This window comes from Henckelia pumila, chromosome 4, assembly GCF_033568475.1.
Source record: "Henckelia pumila isolate YLH828 chromosome 4, ASM3356847v2, whole genome shotgun sequence".
Taxonomy (NCBI): domain Eukaryota; kingdom Viridiplantae; phylum Streptophyta; class Magnoliopsida; order Lamiales; family Gesneriaceae; genus Henckelia; species Henckelia pumila.
In genome coordinates, this window is record NC_133123.1 from 28,523,986 (window position 1) to 28,543,666 (window position 19,681).

At 35.5% G+C, this 19,681-nt stretch overlaps 4 protein-coding genes across 4 annotated transcripts; 2 read left to right on the plus strand and 2 right to left on the minus strand.

Annotated features, from left to right (window-relative positions):
- The first annotated feature begins 6,788 nt into the window (after positions 1 to 6,788).
- LOC140861734 (tubulin alpha-4 chain) lies at positions 6,789 to 8,900 on the plus strand. The gene is made up of 3 exons (XM_073264753.1): positions 6,789 to 7,024; positions 7,402 to 8,007; positions 8,093 to 8,900. Exons 1-3 carry the CDS (start codon positions 6,932 to 6,934, stop codon positions 8,744 to 8,746), a joined length of 1,353 nt encoding a protein of 450 aa, XP_073120854.1. The 5' UTR covers positions 6,789 to 6,931; the 3' UTR covers positions 8,747 to 8,900.
- Positions 8,901 to 9,534: 634 nt separating this feature from the next.
- Positions 9,535 to 13,842, minus strand: LOC140859959 (cullin-3A-like). The gene is made up of 2 exons (XM_073262626.1): positions 13,451 to 13,842; positions 9,535 to 11,698 (listed from the first exon to the last, which is right to left on the minus strand). The coding sequence occupies exons 1-2, from the start codon at positions 13,609 to 13,611 to the stop codon at positions 9,661 to 9,663; spliced, it is 2,199 nt and encodes a 732-aa protein (XP_073118727.1). The 5' UTR covers positions 13,612 to 13,842; the 3' UTR covers positions 9,535 to 9,660.
- Positions 13,843 to 15,983: 2,141 nt separating this feature from the next.
- Positions 15,984 to 18,265, plus strand: LOC140865482 (uncharacterized). The gene is made up of 5 exons (XM_073270144.1): positions 15,984 to 16,110; positions 16,191 to 16,269; positions 16,765 to 16,883; positions 17,037 to 17,164; positions 17,307 to 18,265. The coding sequence occupies exons 2-5, from the start codon at positions 16,217 to 16,219 to the stop codon at positions 17,688 to 17,690; spliced, it is 684 nt and encodes a 227-aa protein (XP_073126245.1). The 5' UTR covers positions 15,984 to 16,110; positions 16,191 to 16,216; the 3' UTR covers positions 17,691 to 18,265.
- A 158-nt stretch (positions 18,266 to 18,423) lies between these two features.
- Positions 18,424 to 18,762, minus strand: LOC140860741 (non-specific lipid-transfer protein 1-like). The gene has a single exon (XM_073263746.1). The coding sequence runs from the start codon at positions 18,760 to 18,762 to the stop codon at positions 18,424 to 18,426; it is 339 nt and encodes a 112-aa protein (XP_073119847.1).
- Between the last annotated feature and the right edge of the window lie 919 nt (positions 18,763 to 19,681).

Sequence of the window (19,681 nt, forward strand, 5' to 3'; positions counted from 1 at the left end):
AAAATGAATCACAAAAAAACTCGAGAAATAAACAAATAGCCACGTAATAATTATAAAGAAATACTCGATCGAGAACAGTGTGCATCAGTTTAATGTGTAATTAGGCTCCACGGATGCTAATTAATTACAAATACGAGATTAATAATGCCTAAACACCCATATGAAATTGTCCCTAAGGGGCGTCCAAGTTGGTGAAGTAGATGAACTCTTGGCCAGATGTCAGGAGTTGGATTCTCCCTACCAACACCTTCTTGGACTAGCCTGTCACACAGGGCTTGCCTAGTGTAGTTTATCTGACTAACGTAGTTTGCAGGTTATTGCGTTAGTCCGGGGGTTTACCCAGTGCACACCGAAGATAGCGGCTGCGGGTTCCCACGTCACAAAAAAAAAAAAAAAACACTCATATGAAATTGTTTTACAATTTAATTTTATAAGATAATTTTACTCCAAATATGAATCGAGTCAAAACTACTCTTCGTCTTTCCAATCTCCCCTCTTCATATATACCACTTGAGTTGGTAGAAACTACCACCCTTTGTATTATCACAAGAAACAATTAATACATCGTAGCCCGTAGGTATACCCAAAATCTTGTTTTCAATCGCAGCGACTTTCTTCAAACAAATAAATCAACAAATATTGTCGTTATTTCTTGTCTAAACAACTATAACAACACTTTTTCCATATTATTTACACTACGTACTTTTGTACATATTTCATATATAATCCCACCAAACGAAACGACGCAAATAATCTTAAAAAAAATAAAATAAAAATTCTAATTTGTCGAGACGTTGCGTGCATTGTCGCATTAGAAAACAGACACATCGAACGATATAATAAAACCTAAAAATGCGATGTATCATACATACTCCATCATTCATCTAAGCTTTCATTTTCACAATAATTTCGATCCCCTAAAAGTTCTTCTGATTACAAGAATGCCAGTAGGCCTATCTTGTTCGTTGGTAATTTCATTGAGTCCGAAAAGGATAATACCTAAAAGTTTATATTTATCCAAAACTTCAGTAACGCAAATGCAATTATGCAAAGATTTGATGGGGACATTTAATTAGTTTTCAGTCTAAAATTTATTTTTTTTGTATTTAATTTGTGTAATTTTTTAAAAATTTATATATGCCTAAATCCATACATGAAATATACTCATATTATCATATAACTAGGTGAGATGACCAAATCAACACAAACATTTCTATTTTTATTCAAAATTTTATAGCTCAAGCAATGCTTTGGAAGCATCTTCTTTCTTCCCTTTAAATATATATATGTGAGTTGAATCAGTGCATGCATGTGCTTAAAGGAGAATTTTTGGCTTAGGTTTGGTCACATCACCGGTGGAATTACTCGATTTTAATTTCTTCCCAATTATGAATCATGATATAATTAATTCTTTTATTTTTTTTAAAAAAATATTATACATTTTACAACTATATATATATACACACACACACATATATAATTAAGTGTTTAAAGTCTTTGAAATGATTGGCTTCCTAGTTACCCTTTTGTTAGGATCCGACCCGTAAATTATTTTGGGCGCAACCCGAGTGTATTCTATGGTTTGTCGTAGTGAATTAATAAAAGTGAATTCGATACACAAGAACGAAGAATTTCTCAAACTTTGCAAATTAAAGATTTTACAACTAAAAAGTTAACCTTTTAAATGATGTAGATTCGTGCTAGTATAAAGTACGTATGTAGCATAGATTGAAGGGGAATATACATAGTATGGTCCCAAAATAGGCAGCATGGTCCAAAGAGATAACCTACATAATAGGCTAGCATCTTCTTTTAATTGGGATGCATGCATGTAACTAATTTAATTTTATAACCTCAGATTTTTGTATACGTAATTAATGAATTCTATTCCATATGGATTGAAGCTTGTGAAACTATATCTTCATCATGCATGCAATTAATGATTTCACGTACGCATCAAACATGTAATCTTACAATTCTTTTCTTCTTTTTTCCCTTTAATTTGGTAAAGTAATCTTACTATATTTAAATGCTACATGCATCTGTAAAATTAAGTTGGTGTATTACTTCTTTAGCACGTAGAGGAATATGCAAAGTTTATTAGTATTTTTGCGCTCGCGCGCACACATACACGTACATTACAGATGTGCACAAAAATGTTCGGTCCGATGAAGCAACGTTATAGAAATAAGAAAATAAACACATACATATGCTGATATATATGCACATACTGACATACATATATACATGTGTGTGTTGTGTACGTATATGCGACGAGGTTCACCCATTGTTGCTTCGAGCGTATAAGACTAACTAATGAATGAATAAGATATATATGGGACGGATGTATCCAGCATGACAGCATAGAGACTAATTATTAATATATATTGTTTTAAAGGAAAACTAATTTAATATGTACAAGTAAAATTTATATTTTAAACATTTTTTGTCGTGCAAATTTTATTTTTTTTAGTGTATTATAAGAGAACTTTTATATTAGAACTAAATAAGTAGTCAGCTCGATAAAATTCTTGGATGTATATATGTTGTTGAAAACAATTGTAATACATAGATCTCAATAGTGGAGATATATACATGCCCAAAAAATTATTAGAGTCGTAACTTATTATCTTATCCGTATAAATCGATTTTATCATCTCATTTTAGGAATCACGAAGTTATTTATCACAGAAGATAAACTGTATATAATAAAATTATATTGCCGGTTGTCCAGCATAATCATAATTGATATGGTTTCAAACATTATGAGATTTTAAATTAATGAAATGAAGTGGCTTTGGTTTTGTTGTAGCTGCTTTTGGGGACACTGGATCCATTGCGGTGAAATAATGAAGGATTAGCATATTTTTTTGAATTATATAGTACCAGCTTTTGCTAGGTTAACTATTTGCAGGCATGTGCTTAGCTTGAATTTAAATTACAACCAATATTCCTTAACTAATACTAATTAATTAACAAGGTTAATAATCCAATGATACAACGAATATAGTCATTTAAAACATCCCCCGACCATATATTATTATATACCCATGTTTTGAGCTTGCGCATAATTAGACTTATATTTAACTATATGAATAACAAAAAAATAAAACGCTTAATTACTCGTTAACGAGTGGGTTCGGACTTCGATCGGAAGGGTAACCTCCTTAAAAAGAAGGAAAAATAAATTTTTTATTATATTTTTTTAGAAATATAATATTTTTCCACCTTAAAAATAGAACGTGTATATATGTGCAATGCTAGCTAGGTGTGTGCTTGTATACGTATATATGGCTACCCTTTTTGCTTTGAGTAGGTCTCCTGTGAGACGGTTTCACAAATGAGACGGGTCAACCCTACCCATATTTGCAATAAAAAGTAATACTTTTGGCATAAAAAGTAATACTTTTTCATGGGTTACCCAAATAACAGACCTGTCTTACAAAAATGACCCATGAAACCGTCTTATAGGAGTTTTTGTCTTTCGCCTTTTCGGTCATATTTTAGAACATATGTACACTATTTAACATATTGAAAACAATCATTCAAATTAGCTTTCCAAATCAATCAATGATGCTTGTTATGCGAAATGATTCCTTGGCGTGACTCCTCCTTCAATACAATACTCATAATACATCATGTAACTAGCTAGCTAGGTCATCGATCGATCACCTAAAACGAGAGAAAAATATCGTGTACGTTATATATATATATATAAATAAATAAAATATTTTCAAGAACTCTTGTAGTCGAGAGCCTACAAAATTAAAACCGTACTTACCATTTATTTCCCAAGAACTTCAAGCTAGTTTTGGCGAGATTAAAACATTAAACTAATTTCGAAAAGTATTAAAGTCTAATATTAATAATGGAGAAGTAGAAAGATCCATTAGAGTGGAAACAAATTTGGTTATTTTAAAGTGCATGCTTCCACGGAATCCTGCAGGTGGATTATCAAATCAATTTATACATTTCAAAGGAACAATTATCTAAATTACATAAAAATTACACACCTAATGTGACGTTTGCCTGTCATTTTGCATATTGCTAATATTGCGCCTTCGATACCTTGTCGATCGCCAATATTTTCTCTAAGACAATTATAATAATTTTCTCGACATGCCATACATGATTGTCTCTAAAAGGGCATCGTCTTTAGATAAAAATTGGAGGAATCGAAATTGTAATTAAGCCTTTTCATTTGAATTTTTCTTCAGCAATAGATAGCTAACACGGTATCAAACTGAATACATAAAGATCATGATAAATCAGTATACAGACTAATCATTTATAGAATTCGAGTCAAACATCAATTAATGTCTTATCATTCCACCATGCAATATGTTATGTTGATATTATATTATAATATCTAAATATGTAATATTTTGTATTTCTTATTCCATTTGTTCATGCATATGTATACAAGATTTAATTTTATATATTCCCAGCCAAAGATGGGGAAGAGTCTATGCTAGCACGGACATTGCCCATGTGCTGCATCCAACGACTTTTTTTATTTGCATTTCAGATGTTCACATGAACATCTGAAATACAAAAAAAAAAAAAAGGGTCGTTGGATCGCCATATGGGCGTAGCATACGTAAACATCTGAAATGCAAAAAAAAAAAAAAAAAAAAAAATTGTTGGATCCCCATATGGGCAGTGCCCATGTAATAGCATAGACTAAACCCAAAGATGGATGATTCCAACTGCTGGGAGAAATGATACAAAGCACCAAGTCATGGATTGTATGTATACCTTTTGACATGTAGGACACAAAAGATGCAAGTTACATGAGTGGGTATGAGTAATAGTCATTGGGGGAAGGTACCCTTTTTTGTGGGTGATTTGTATAAGTATATTGGATGGACTTCTTTTTTGACACTCCACCAAACACTTATTAATTACAGTTGCATCAGACATCTCTTTTGCCCTTTAATTTTGTGTCCACATGCGATATTATTGAAAAGTAGAGGACATAAGTTGGAAATACTTTTGCAAAAGTTGCATTAATGCAATCACAAGATATGTGCCTTGGCCAATTCCAGAAACTCTAAATAAGATTTTATAATGGGTGATGCAATTTGTCCACCCATTGTGCCCACCTATCGTGTTCATAATTGAGGTGACACTCCTATCGTGCTCATTATTGAGCTGACACTTATCTATTATATATATATATATTGCTTTGTTGCTTGAGTAAGTAAGTACCCACCTTGGTGATTTGACTAGGTTTGGGTCCATTTCATGTGATGAGCTTTCTTTTGCAATGCTTGGATGTCGTATCTCTCCGCCCACGCCCCCTTTTGTGGGCATAAAAAAATATAGAGGTTGAATTTCTAGATAAGGATCGAAGTGAGCATCAAACGATAAATTGATACAATTTTCACGTTTGAGTTTATGTTTTCGGAGAAAAACTCAAATAAAAATTAAATAAATATATATATAAATTTAAGTTTTTGGGCTCAAGGGATTGGATCTTGAATTTGACTAGAATATGATTACACTAAAAATAATGTAAATGAAATACGACAACAACAAACAAACAATTCAACAAAAGGTACATGTGGGTTGAGGATTTGAAGCATGAGATTTCAAATCCATAACAATACATAAAATCCAGTTTATTTGGATAAATCCATTTCTTTTACATGCATTCGGATCAAGTTGTTTAAATATTTTATGAGTGGATTCGAAATGACTCCAAATAGTTAGGGGATTTGAAATGCATTCATGACCTGATTCAAAAGTAACTAACTGAAATGATTGTTTTGAAATCAATAGATATCAAAGTTATTCAAATACTCCGAGGTTATATTTGGATCGATGAATTTGAAACTATTAATTTGAAATCCATTATAACAAATTACATATCTCTTGGTTTGTTTGGCAAATTCCACTCGAGGATGAGTTTCAAATCCCAAAAAGTTATTATTTAAGTTATTATCGTGGATTTTTTATTTTTATTTTTTGAAGTTATTTTATTTCATATCTTCTTCTCAAATACTTCATCAAATATAAAAGCCTTCAAACCAAACGCAAATTGAGTTGATTTCCAAATGCATAAAATATTTCCATTTTAAAACCTTACTACCATCTTAGGTTGCTTTTGGATGGAAGTATTTCAAATCCATGGATTTAAATCTATTTTTGTTGTTTAGAGAAGTAACACTATAAACATCAAATCCACTTTTTTTATGTTTACATAGTAATTCATGATAATTAGGATGTATTTTAAGTTCATCCAATAAAGTGGTCATTTGGAATCCATTTTAATACATCTAACTAACATGTAAATAACTAAGTTATGAATTTAAGATTTCTATATGTTTAATTGTTAATACTAAAATGGTGATCAAAATCCATAAATTTGAAATACTTTCATCCAAATGCAACCTTAAATTATTTATCTATTAATTACGATAAATTTCAAATTCATCCGACACCTAACGAAGGCACTAGAAATCTTTCTTCAAACATAAATCCTAGTCAAACTCTCTTCACTGGTATAGATCTAAATGGGCACTGATTCGAGGCTCGTATGCACCCAAAAGGTTTCGCTTTCGGCCCATTGGATGAACTTCACGTTTCGAGGTCCATTTTCACAAATGCACCCACATCATGGGCCCGTCCAGAATATTGACGGCCCATATCCAGATACAACGGTAAGAGGTTTCAAATTTCAAAAATCCCATGAAACGAGGCAGCAACGGTCACCATCCAGCTGTATAGTTATTTCAAAATTCAAAAAAAAAAAAAATTAGTGAGTCCTCTTCTCTCCACCCACCATCTTTCCTATAAAAATTCTCCATTCGCCTATTTGTATCCCTTCATTATTCTCTCTTCTATCTCCTCCAGAGACGTCTTCGTATACGCCTCTGCATTTTGTGTTCTATCTACCGTCTCTGTTTAATCTTTTTCTTCCGCGAAAATGAGGGAATGCATCTCGATCCACATTGGCCAGGCTGGTATTCAAGTCGGAAATGCTTGCTGGGAGCTTTACTGCCTTGAACATGGCATTAGGGTTTGTTTTCTTCCGCATTTTCTGTTTAATTTGCTAGATCGAATGAAAAATGTGCTAGATCTTAGATTTTTTTCAGATCTCGGAATTATTTGCGGTTTTATTTTTGTTTTTGGTTCGATCTAGGTAAAATCAGATCTCGGAATTCTCTCCCTTCTTTTTCAAATATTTCTGGTTGATTTGTGTTTCAGTTCGATCTAGGATTTTTAGGGTAGTTTTCTACACGAAAATGATTTGAGAAATCTCGTAGATCTATGTTAGAAAAAACAAGGATTCACTTAGATCTGAGGAAAAATTCGTAGATCTGATATAATCAATATATACCCGATGGGTATTCTGAGATTGATTTGTTTGTATGTTTCAATTGGCAATGGTGGCAGCCTGATGGACAAATGCCTGGTGATAAAACTGTTGGGGGTGGGGATGATGCCTTCAACACATTCTTCAGCGAAACAGGTGCAGGAAAGCATGTGCCTCGAGCAGTATTTCTAGATCTCGAGCCAACTGTCATTGATGAGGTGCGCACTGGTGCTTATCGCCAGCTTTTCCACCCTGAACAGCTGATTAGCGGCAAGGAAGATGCTGCCAACAACTTTGCTAGAGGACACTACACCATTGGCAAGGAAATCGTCGATCTATGCCTGGATAGGATCCGCAAGCTTGCAGATAACTGCACTGGTTTGCAAGGATTTCTTGTTTTTCATGCTGTGGGTGGTGGTACGGGATCTGGTCTCGGATCTCTATTGCTCGAGAGGTTGTCTGTTGACTATGGCAAGAAGTCCAAATTGGGTTTCACGATTTACCCATCTCCCCAGGTTTCGACAGCTGTCGTAGAGCCATACAACTCTGTTCTTTCTACGCATTCACTTTTGGAACACACTGATGTTGCTGTGTTGCTTGATAACGAGGCTATCTATGACATTTGCCGGAAATCGCTCGACATTGAGAGACCTACTTATACCAATCTGAACAGGCTAATTTCTCAGGTGAACATTTGGGATGCATTATTAAATTTCATGGCATTTTATTGAAAAATGATATGGTCCTAAAACTGTGTGTTTGTTTGTCTAGGTGATCTCTTCTTTGACCGCCTCCTTGCGATTTGATGGGGCGCTGAACGTGGATGTGAATGAGTTCCAAACCAACTTGGTCCCATACCCTAGAATCCACTTCATGCTTTCATCCTACGCCCCTGTGATCTCAGCTGAGAAAGCATACCATGAGCAACTCTCTGTTGCCGAAATCACAAACACTGCATTCGAACCATCATCCATGATGGTCAAGTGTGATCCACGCCATGGGAAGTATATGGCCTGCTGCCTGATGTACAGGGGTGATGTCGTCCCCAAGGACGTTAATGCTGCTGTTGCGACAATCAAAACCAAGAGAACTATCCAATTTGTGGACTGGTGCCCAACTGGTTTCAAATGTGGAATCAACTACCAGCCTCCAACCGTTGTGCCAGGTGGCGACTTGGCTAAGGTGCAGAGGGCTGTTTGCATGATTTCCAACTCGACCAGTGTTGCTGAGGTTTTCTCGAGGATCGATATTAAGTTTGATCTGATGTATTCGAAGCGTGCGTTTGTGCATTGGTATGTTGGTGAGGGAATGGAGGAAGGTGAGTTTTCTGAGGCTAGGGAGGATTTGGCTGCACTTGAGAAGGACTATGAAGAAGTTGGGGCTGAATCTGGGGAGGGAGATGATGAAGACAATGAAGATTACTAGAATAAGCTGGGTCTGGGTCGTGTGTGTGGCTACTTTGACTCAATATTGGGGAAACCAATGGTCTCATTGGTTAACTTTTCTACTTGTGTTGCTTTGTTTGCTTACATGAATGACATTTTGCTGTTTGTTCTATCTAGAACCGTTATTTCTACAATTTTGAATGATGTTTTTATATGCTAAAAATTGGTCTTATTATTGTCGTGTTCAATTAATGCTTTGGAGGATAATCAAGGAATGATATATTTTAAAAAAAAAGGCCTTTAAAACAACAATGGGGCGGACCATAGGGAAATAAAATCAAGAGCCAAATTTTAAGATTTTGATTTATTAGGAAAACTTTCTGTGAATAAAAAATATAACAAGAAGTTTTTCTGTTACAAAAAAATTAAGTTCCCAACACTTCTCGAAAATATTCAATTCCATTTTTCCAATTCGAGTAAGAATAATGTAAACGAGTTTTTTACCCTTCTGTTCCATCATCTTCAACTTCAACTTAAACTTGAGCGCTGTTCCAAAATTCGAATTGTGTGAGTTCGTTCATATGATGAACATTCATATGTCTATTTTAGAGAACTCTGTTAAGCTGGTAGACATTTTTGTTACTCAATTTAGTTGGATCAGTTTGCCTTGTATAACACCAAAACTTTGATTGCTCCAACAAGTATTTTTAACTTTAAGCGCTCCTTTCTGCTAGAGGGGGAATAAAGGTAATACGGTCAAGCCCAGATCAAAATGACTCATTTACCATGAAAAAAGCAACGAGAAACCTCCTGTTGTGCGCAAATATGTAAAACAAACAATATAATTCACTGTTTCTCGCGAGTACAGCGGATGTTTCCAATCTTTCAGAAATTTGAAGCTGAAAGAATCCAGACCAAATTATACAAATTACATTTGAGAGAAGGTTTGCGTCATCAAGCTAGGTAACGATACATCTTCCTATCTGTTTTGTCCCTCTCCAAAAACTCACGCTCGATCAGAGATTCAATTCGTTTCTTAATAACAACTGGGTTCGGGAGAAATCGTGGTTGAAGTTGTTTAGTTACCTCGGATACAATGTTGTTGTGATCTAGCACCCTTCTTGACTTCATGATCCTCACAATGGCTGCTTCAATCTGAGGTTTTCTGTCCTCTTCCACTCTTTGTCGCGTCTCCTGTTTCTCGGGTTCAGACTCCTTTTGCGCAACAACAGTGCCTATCTTCACCCTGTACAATTTGGACGTAAATTTATCATTAAAGAAAAAGGTGTCGTCCTCACCAATATCTTTGCTTATTGGTTCTTTTCTAATGATAATTTTCCCCTTGACACAAGCTAATGACTGCAAGCATCTCTTCAAATCCGAGGGCGGAATCTCAGTAGATTGCTCTATTTCTTTGTAACTTAGGTGATCAGCGTTATTAAACAGCATAAGGATGCACATTTGGTAAGTGGACACGCTAAGTTCCTTTTGGACATTTCCAAATGTTGCACCCAAAACAGCACTTCCCATGTTTGTTTGCCACGTCAACCTACGGCCTGAATGAGTCCCAAGATAGTATGTCCTGAACTTATCGCAGACTCCTAGGATTTCTGTAGGAAGATTGCAAGTCGAGATGGATTGAGTTGGCCATGATCCAGTAGTAAGGACCTGGACTGAAAGTGTTGGTCCATCTGCTAGCTCAGCACCCATGGCAGCATGAAACTCCTGCATTGTATCTTGAGAGGTCTTCATATCAGTAAACATTCCTTCCAGTTTTGAGGTGAACTGATAGCCACATTCGGTTTTGAGCTTTACAATCAAGCTTCTCTCTGCATCATCGGATGCAGTTTTCCCTGAAAGAAGCCTCTTTGCCAAATGCTGCTTGTAGTACTTCTCAAAAACATCTTTCTCTTGGAGGTAGCGAAATAGAATCATCACTTTATCCAACACAGTCTCAATATCATCTTCCTTGTCCTTTTTTAACCCATTTCGAAGCTTGTCGTCCACAAACAAAGAAATGAATTCAGGTGATCGTGGATTAAGATTTATGAAATACTCAAAGGAAGAATTCAGTGCATTCTGGAAGATTTTGTCATTATTGAAAGCTAAGCTGATGATCTTGTCAAATCTGTCCTTTCTAGTCAAAAGCTCTTGAACAAAACTCAGAGGATCCTTCAACCTTTCTGGATCAGAAATTAGATCCTTTCCAGTTTCTCGAATATGTGAAGTCATGACATCTTTGATTAACGTGAGTCCATTTTGCACTCTCTGAAACAAACTGTACATTCTCCCCAAATCCTCGAACTTTTCATCCACGATCATACAGACCAAGCCAGAGTTCTCCATGTGAACTAATCTATGCATGTGGCTTTCAATCATCTCCTTTTCTACGACATTGGTTATTTTGGATTCACTTCTTGCATCCAAGTAATGTGATACTCTGTCTATCTCTTCATTAAGTCGTTTTTCAGCTTTCTTCAGATAATCCCCACAATCACAGTTTTCAATAAGCTGTTGAGATTCCACACCATAAAAATTGGCTGATACATCAAGGAACGGCTTTTCAAAGTTTTCATTGTACACTGAAGGGCCCAAATCAATTAGCATTTTGGTAATATTCCTCATTAGACCTCTATTAATAACATCACCATTCCTCTCATGTTGCACAAGTTCAAGAAGAGTGTCTTGAAGCCGCGTTTGGATCTTGCTAGAGTGGAGAACATTGTCTCTCCATAAATTTAACCCAAGTTCATGAACAGGAATCTTACGCATACTTGGTATGTAAGTTCTGTCCATATACATTAATATGTCCCTGATCATTTGCAATGCCTTGTTATGCTCAGCCCATTTCCGATTGAGCTCGTCGAGAAATGTATCACCTTGAGCAGCCTCTATAGACTCAGCTAATTTTTTTAAATGTTTGGTCATAGTAGACACAAGGCCGGTATAGAGCTTATCTCCATATTTGTGCAAGACCATATTATACGCATTCCTGACAGCAACAAACAGGCAAATATGTGATGGTATAAAAATAACAATAATTCAATAAACGGAGGCCGAAAGTCCGCAACATTTGAGAAGAAACAAACTTTCGTATTTCAATGAGAGGTTGGAAAAGGAAGAGATACTTTTTTCTCCCTTTTCTGTTACTGTAACGATGAAAAGGAAGTGAGACCTTTCACAGTCCTCCACTTCCAAACCAAAAACCACAGGCACAAATAAAATCCGATGCGAACATGGTTACAGTCAATAACTGCCCATTGGAATTCTAATTGCTGCGATGTGCTTTTGATGGAAAAAAGAAAATGGTAACTAAACGCGCAGGAAGGTGCTATGCAAGTCAAAATGTACATAATGAATAAGTCGCAGTTTTTGAAATGTGTTCCATTCAGTCAAATTTTTGTTCATAACATGTTTTCTTCACTGTAAATGAAACACTACAAGCTTCAAGAAATTAAATAATAAGATTAATCTACTTTGCAAATAAAAATATATATTTGACGGGTGCGACAGCCGACAGCCTCTCAAAAGTGATGCTGAAAAGAATCTAGCAGGTGTAGGCTGTAGCATCTAGGTATCCTCCTGCTTTGCTCATTTAGGTATCTGGTAATTAAGTTAACTAGGATCATGAAGTATCTTGGATCAGATGCTGTGATCAAGACTACTTTTGAATTATTGAAGATAAGACGAAACAAAAGCATTCAATACTGCCAATATCGCAAAGTAAATGAACTTTGCCTCAAGAAATTTCACCATTCTGGCATTCACCGAGCACATCATGAAGGACCCATCGGAAATTCAACAGTACTTTTAATTTACAACCAAATCTATCATGGTCAGCTAACCCTAATCAAAAGCCTCTATAGCTGTTGGGAAAAAAGGGTTTAACAACCGTTGTTTTGAAAACGCTTTGAATGGATTCCATGTGTTGACTACAAAATAAATTGCAGGAAAAACAAGGGGGTGTCAGGGTTCCATAATTCCATGCTTTGGCACCACAGTGGGCAACAGCCTACAGCCCTGAAAATTAAAGGATAGCACTGTGGCACCAATATTTAACAGATGCCCCCTTTGTGAAAAGAGAAGTTTTATCATTAAAAAAAAAATTGAAAAAATATAAATAAACCCCCAGAAGTTCAAAATTAGTGACTTTTCATCCTTGCCTCTCCCTGTTATCTACTTTCATTCTTATTTTGAATTTTTAAGTATTTACACTGAATATAAAAAAAAATTGCAAGATACAAAATCTTGAACTTAAAAGTTTCAAAGATTCCTACACTTAAATTGGAGGTTCAAAGAAAATTCAAGGGTTTCTTCCGGTTTCGAATTTTTTCAATATCCCACTAAGTTGTATGTGTATCCTCCTACATCATTGCGTTCTATTTCAGGTTATATCTTCATCTATATTTCAATAAAGTTTATATTGATTTATCGTTGCTAACTAAGTCTTTCTTGGTCTCCCTGTTCCTTGAGTTAATCCATGACTAGTGTAAAAAGTTAGACTTAATCCAATTTTGCAAGGCATAAAAATGTCTTGAATTTGAATTTTTAAGAATCCCAACTCTAATAATTCGAGACTCGGTTTATTCTTAACTTTAAACCTCAAATAACAACATAATTAAGAATAAAACAAGAGAAAACTCATCAAAACTCAATTCAATCACTCTGACAACTTCAAAGATTCAAACCAGAAGCAAATGAAATGCCAAAAACAATTCAACCACACGATTAACGAGAAGGAAACCTGTACAACTCCTCAAAGCTGAGACCACTAGCATTGTGATTGTAAATCTCATGAATCGCGTGCTCCAGAATAGCCCAAGTCTTGTCCGCGTATTTTGGGTCCACCACCACCCGATGCTTAAAAGCTTCTATCTGAAAATTCCTCTTCTTCGGCCCGCTCATCTTAATTTTCCAAATTCCCCAAAATTTTCAATCAAAACTGCAAATCGAATCCAAAAAACGTTTCGAACCAGCCGATCACTCGAAAGCGAATTCAGGTTCAATAAAGGAAATCAAACAGCTCGGATTCACGTTCGATTTCTTCTTCTCGCTCCGCTCGCAGAATTTTTTAACCTACGCTCTTCTCTTTTGTTCCCGGTCCGATAGTGAAATGGTTCTTATTGACATATTTTTTTTATCTTTTTTTAAATCATTTTTAATACATTTCTTACCCAATATATGAAAAACTGCCTTCCAAAAAAAAACAACGAATGGAAATCATTGTGTATACAAAGATTTAACGATATCTATAAAATTAATTAATGAGTAGGTGATATCTTTCATCGTCTCATCCGTAATACTGATCGAGTCAAATAAAATATTAGTTTCATAAAATTATATATGAGATCATCTAATTAAATTTTTTGTGTTAATGAAAATTAATGCCGACATCAATGTAATGATTTCATTTTTTAAATTTCGTATATACTTGTGTCAAATTTTCTCTTTTCAACTCCTTGCCTTGTTTAATTTTTATTAATCAATTAATCATATAAAAATATTATTTTATATGTACAAATATTATGTTCACTCAAAACATGTGTATTTGTGACTAATTTATTAAAATTTTAATCGAATCAAATGAATACATAAAATTTAATATATCACAGAATTATGCCAACTAAAAATCGAATCTCATAAGTCATAACAGCTAGAAATCAAATTAATTTCAATGCATTGTATTTACGAATAGTAAAGTAGACCCAATAATCCAATATAATGATTCTGTGTTTTCTGGGTCAATTGATTGGACCAAGCCCAATTACTTATGGATCAGGCTACAATCCAAACGCTACTAATTATTATTTTATATGTTGTGATTAATGATGCAATTTACAAATATCAACATAAAAAAAACATATGTTTATTTGTAGGTAGTAGCATTTCCATGTTCATATTTATATTTATGTAATAATATAATATTATGATGATATTATAATATAGCTAATAAAAGTGACATCATTATAATGGCACCATAATTATAAGCTCGAAATTTTTTTAAAAAAATTATTCGAGCTCGGTTGGAACTAAAGGCTTGACTTTAAGCTCGATTTGAAATATTTGAATTTATATTACTTAAAAATAAATATTTTGAGATGCTCGAAATCTATTATTTAATTTATATTTATATTATATTAATAAAATTTCAAGACTTACGAACGACTCAAAATAATATAATTTAGGCTGGAGTTCGACTCAAAAAACATTTAAACATGTTCAAATTCGATTTGAAAAATTGGACTATGGTCGAAAACTAGTAAACCGACTAAGTTCATAATTACACCACTGATTTTAAGCAGTAGAGCTATCAACAGCCAGTGGAAACGATTTCAATACAAATAGGTTCGACATAAACAAATTAATATTTGTTGGAAAGAGCTCATAATGTTTTATTTCCATTTGTTTTATTCTAAATATTATAGGTATTTTATATCGGATCAAGTACAATAATGAATGCTAGTTTTAGGAATTTCCTAATTGAGAGAGATAATTAAATCTTAAACCGGAAACCTAAACCTCATCCCAAACTAAAAACATTCATAATTTGTAATTTTGTGAGCTATCATAAGTCACTGTATTTTCGTTTGGACATGTATTTTAAAAATATTTTTAATGTTTTATTAGTGAAAAAAATTAAAGTATGTGTTCGGATAAGATTTTTGTAAAATAATTCTTAAAAAGTGTTCTTCAAGTACAGTTTTTTAAAAAATACTTGAGAGATGTTTTTAGATTTTTTTTTTAAATGAAAATATGAAAGACAAATATTAACAACATTAATTTTGAATTATTAAAATATTTTTATAAAATAATTGTATAAACACATATTTATTTTTATATTCCGAATAAAACCCTGTTTAATTTCACAAATGTTTTGGCCGGCACCTTGAAGTTGACTGTTCACGTGCTCCCATGCAAGTGTTTTAGTAATTTTATTTATTGATGTGCATTTTTTTTAATTCTTCAATTTAATATAGGATATAAATTTATTTTACTTTTATACAACAAAAAAGAAGAAAATATTGTAAAAAACATTTGTCTCATGTTTCAACGCATACATCCCAAAAGTTTGGCCGAGTCCCAGAAGTTGACTGTACACGTGCCTCGAGGTTCCGGGCTCATCCCAATACGATGTCGTTTTCTCACAACATTTACGTACAGACAAATTTGTCCTCACACGTTGTCTCAATTCTCCGAGTAAACCAAGCTGAAGAGGTGTAAATACTTCTCCTCGTGAAGGGCATTGAGTAATTTCACTCATCCTTGCCTCGTGGCTAGCTCACTCCATCCCCATTCATGACAAACGCCGGCCACACGCCCACTCATGCAATTTATCAATCGCCCACATTCCTTCGTTTGATTTATCAATCACCGAATTCGATTCCCGGTTTCAGTAATTTCAAGGTATTTTCTTAGTTATCTGTTGCGAAATCGAATTTGCTTTTGTTGGTTGTTGAAGATTTGTTTTTTTGGTTGATGATTAGGGGGATTGGGATTAAAGATTCGCGGAATGGGTTCTGGAGCTGCTGATTCAGTCGTTGATTGTGTCAATGCAACAACAAGGTTCGTTTTTGGGCTTACAGGAGCTCTGTTGTAGATGAATATTCTGTTCCTGCGTTACTTTTATGGGTCATTAAAATCGATTTATAGGTTAAAAATTGCTGGAGATAGCTGCTCTATTATTAGCCTTCTTGTACGAAATTTTGAAAACCGAAGAAAGTTTATGACTTTACGCTACATTGCAATTTATGAGATGGTTGACATTGAATTCGTTCGTTTGAGTCTTCTTCGACGAGCTTTCCTTGAAGAACAAAGATATGTGCAGCTACCATTTCGTCGAATGAAACGATTTAAATTGCGAGGTTAATTGTTACTATGCTATATTAATCTGGTTGGAAGATTGGTGTAGGTATATAGGAAATGCTATGTATACTATGCTGTTCCGGCTCTGTCGATGTTTGCTTTCCTTGTTTTGTTTTTTATTTTTGGTGGGTGAATCAGTAATGTTGTGATAAACTTACCTTGTTCTTACAAGTGCACTGATTCTTGATGCTGTAGGTTGTGCCCCAGAAAAAAGAACCCGAATAAAGTCCCAAGAAAAATTCACAAAGCTGAAAGGGAAAAGCTGAAGCGTGACCACATGAATGATTTATTCGTGGATCTAAGCAAAGCTCTTGGTAATGCCTCTGCAATCCTGAGTTCAGATTCTGATATCGTTTATAATCGATGAACTTTTTTCGCATTTACATTGTAGATTCTTTTAGTGACTCCAGACAACTGTTTTTCCCGGCTGGATACTTGTTTATAATGCATAGAAATTATGTTTACAGATCTGAATCATCCAAGTAATGGGAAAGCCTCCATTCTGAGGGAGACCGTCCGGCTTCTAGGAGAATTGCTGGCTCAGGTTGACCACCTGAAAAAGGAAAATGATGCGCTCTTGTCCGAATCGAATTATGTAAGCTCTAATATCCGACTTTTTCATGTTGGATATTTCAGTATGTTTTTGTACAGTGAACAGCATTATGTAAATGGAATTTACCATTGTCCTATTGAAAGATGAGGGATCCGTGATTTTAAAATTCTATGGATATGGATAGGTTACAATTGAGAGGAATGAACTCGTAGAGGAGAATTCTGCTCTAGATGCTCAGATCAAGAAACTGCAGACGGAAATAGACGAGAAGCAGAATAGCTCAAACTCTGATTATTCACGGCCTCAGAGCAATAGTATGACACCAGCATCTGAAGATCAAGTTGCAATGCCTCTACTCCATAATACATCGGATTCAACCTCGGTTTTGGGTCCCATATATGTCGTGCCACTGCATACCGACTCCCAAGTATATCCCAGCCCCTACTCTGAAACTAATACAAGCATGATTTCGAGTGTGAGCAGGCCACAACCCCGTTACCCATCGTCTTCCGACTCATGGCCGTTGCATATTCTTACCAAAGAGGCCAATGTTGCTGAGGATGTTTGACAGGTGTTTTGGCCAGCTCTAGGAATCAAAATGGTGGAGTAAATGGAGACTGTCTTGGATCTATCTTGATTTAGAACAGGAGCTCACTTGATGATGATGATGATTCACATATTGAATCTGTTCTTGTCGAGTTCATACCAAAGTAAATATATAAGTTTCGGAAGTGCATGTGATGCTAGCTGGAGATTCAACCGATGATTTCACCGTCTTTTGAACCCTTTGCTACCCATTTATGTAATATTTCGGAAAATCACATTAAATTTGTTAGATTCGACTTTCTAAAGGTTATAGTCGTAGGTTACTACTTGGTGGATTGCTCTTGCAAGTTAATTGGATGCTTTTAAGTTTGACATATATAAATCTGAATTAGTTGAGAAGATCATAAATAGAACATAAGCAAGCATAGTTTTATTCCAGTACACAAAAAACCGTGGCCACAACATATAATGTGACCAAACTTCCTAGCTACATAACAAGCTATAATACAAGCAGACGTGCTACATTACAATGGGGAGAAATTTGATAACAAAGCCTCCTCTCATTGTTTTATTTATTCTTCTGGTATCATGCTCCATATCTCATCATCTCAAGAAATCCTGCGCCAAATTCAAAAACATAAGGGGATTAGTAAAATATTGCAGAATCAATTGTGTGTGTGTGTGTGTGTACATGTGACATGCATGCATGCAAGAGGCTTTAACAATTTTGCATCGACGAGAATTAAACTGATTGCTCACGTGCTGCAGTCTACGTTGGGAGAAATGGAATATCCAATGGAAACACCACATCTTCCGGGGAGGTTGGCGGCGGCGTCCTGCTGCACGGGGAAGCTGGAGGCGGCGGACTTCAGGCAGTAGCACGCCGTCTGCCTATCCTGCTGAGACTGAACACTGTTGCTCAAGTTCGACACGCCGCTACAACACTCAGACGAGGGGTCGCCGCCGGAAGCCAGGTACCCCAAGCATGGATAAAGTGCGCCCTGCACGTCGCCGCACGATATGGCCTCCCCTGGCCGCACGGCGGTTGAGACCACAGCAAGAACCACAAGCAATATAATTGCAAATCCCTTCATGTTTTAATCGTTTACTTGACTCGAATGAATTGCATGAGGTAGGGGTGTGAATTTATAGTCGCTAGTGTGTTACAAATGACAATGCGGTCAAAAATGATGACATAAGAAGTGGTTGAATATTGATTTAATGAAATTGTCATTTAGTTACTGTATTTAGGAAAGTTTTATAATGGCGGAGAGGTGTGGGGGTGGGGAGGATTTAGTTAGCAGATTTGATGATCATTGATGATATATATACGTATGTTCCATTTAATTTAAGACCTCGTTGTAACATAAACTTCAATATATTACCAACTTTTCTCGCCACACTAAAATTTAATCAAATTTTTTAATTATTAGTGCTTTACAACAATAAGCAAAAACAGGTATATAAATTACTGACCATCATCGAAATAATAATAAATCCTAAATAATAACTGCAAAATAGCCATTTGAACATTAATTTGTTGTTTGTTGGCATCATCAGCAGAGATAATTGCAGCAAAGATGTTGGAAAATTCAAAACCCAAAAAGGTTGATTGTTCAATTGAAGCCAGCCCCGCTACCCGAACGGCCCAAGTGAGCGCCGGCCCGTTATCCTTCCACTGCAAGGAGAGGGAGGTAGTCGCTGCTCTGTGAATCCAGCCTCACGCATTGCCCTCTACTCTAGGAGCATTGTGGCCCAATCTTTCGAGAGGGCCACCATGATCAACTCCTCGCTTGGAACGGGCGGGCCAGAACAGTGCACATTTGGACCAGGCAGTTGGGCAAGCCCAATGTCCAATCAACCTATTGCCCCTACTCAGGTTACAAGCTCGCGTTACTTAGCTCGGCGATGATGAATCCTCGTACTTGCTGTTATTAAGTGCCTTTATTTGTGCAAGGATTTCGATGTGGGATATTTAGCATTTCTCCACACACAAACACCCCCTCTTCACCA

What these genes read in the sequence shown, in the direction of transcription:
- LOC140861734 (XM_073264753.1), top strand. Translation starts at nt 6,932, where the DNA reads ATGAGGGAATGCATCTCGATCCACATTGGCCAGGCTGGTATTCAAGTC. An exon ending in GCCTTGAACATGGCATTAGG is followed by an intron (nt 7,025 to 7,401) that starts GTTTGTTTTCTT and finishes CAATGGTGGCAG; the next exon opens with CCTGATGGACAAATGCCTGG. An exon ending in TGAACAGGCTAATTTCTCAG is followed by an intron (nt 8,008 to 8,092) that starts GTGAACATTTGG and finishes TTGTTTGTCTAG; the next exon opens with GTGATCTCTTCTTTGACCGC.
- LOC140859959 (XM_073262626.1), bottom strand. Translation starts at nt 13,611, where the DNA reads ATGAGCGGGCCGAAGAAGAGGAATTTTCAGATAGAAGCTTTTAAGCAT. An exon ending in AGCTTTGAGGAGTTGTACAG is followed by an intron (nt 11,699 to 13,450) that starts GTTTCCTTCTCG and finishes TGTTGCTGTCAG; the next exon opens with GAATGCGTATAATATGGTCT.
- LOC140865482 (XM_073270144.1), top strand. Translation starts at nt 16,217, where the DNA reads ATGGGTTCTGGAGCTGCTGATTCAGTCGTTGATTGTGTCAATGCAACA. An exon ending in TGTGTCAATGCAACAACAAG is followed by an intron (nt 16,270 to 16,764) that starts GTTCGTTTTTGG and finishes TTGATGCTGTAG; the next exon opens with GTTGTGCCCCAGAAAAAAGA. An exon ending in TCTTGTCCGAATCGAATTAT is followed by an intron (nt 17,165 to 17,306) that starts GTAAGCTCTAAT and finishes GGATATGGATAG; the next exon opens with GTTACAATTGAGAGGAATGA.
- LOC140860741 (XM_073263746.1), bottom strand. Translation starts at nt 18,762, where the DNA reads ATGAAGGGATTTGCAATTATATTGCTTGTGGTTCTTGCTGTGGTCTCA.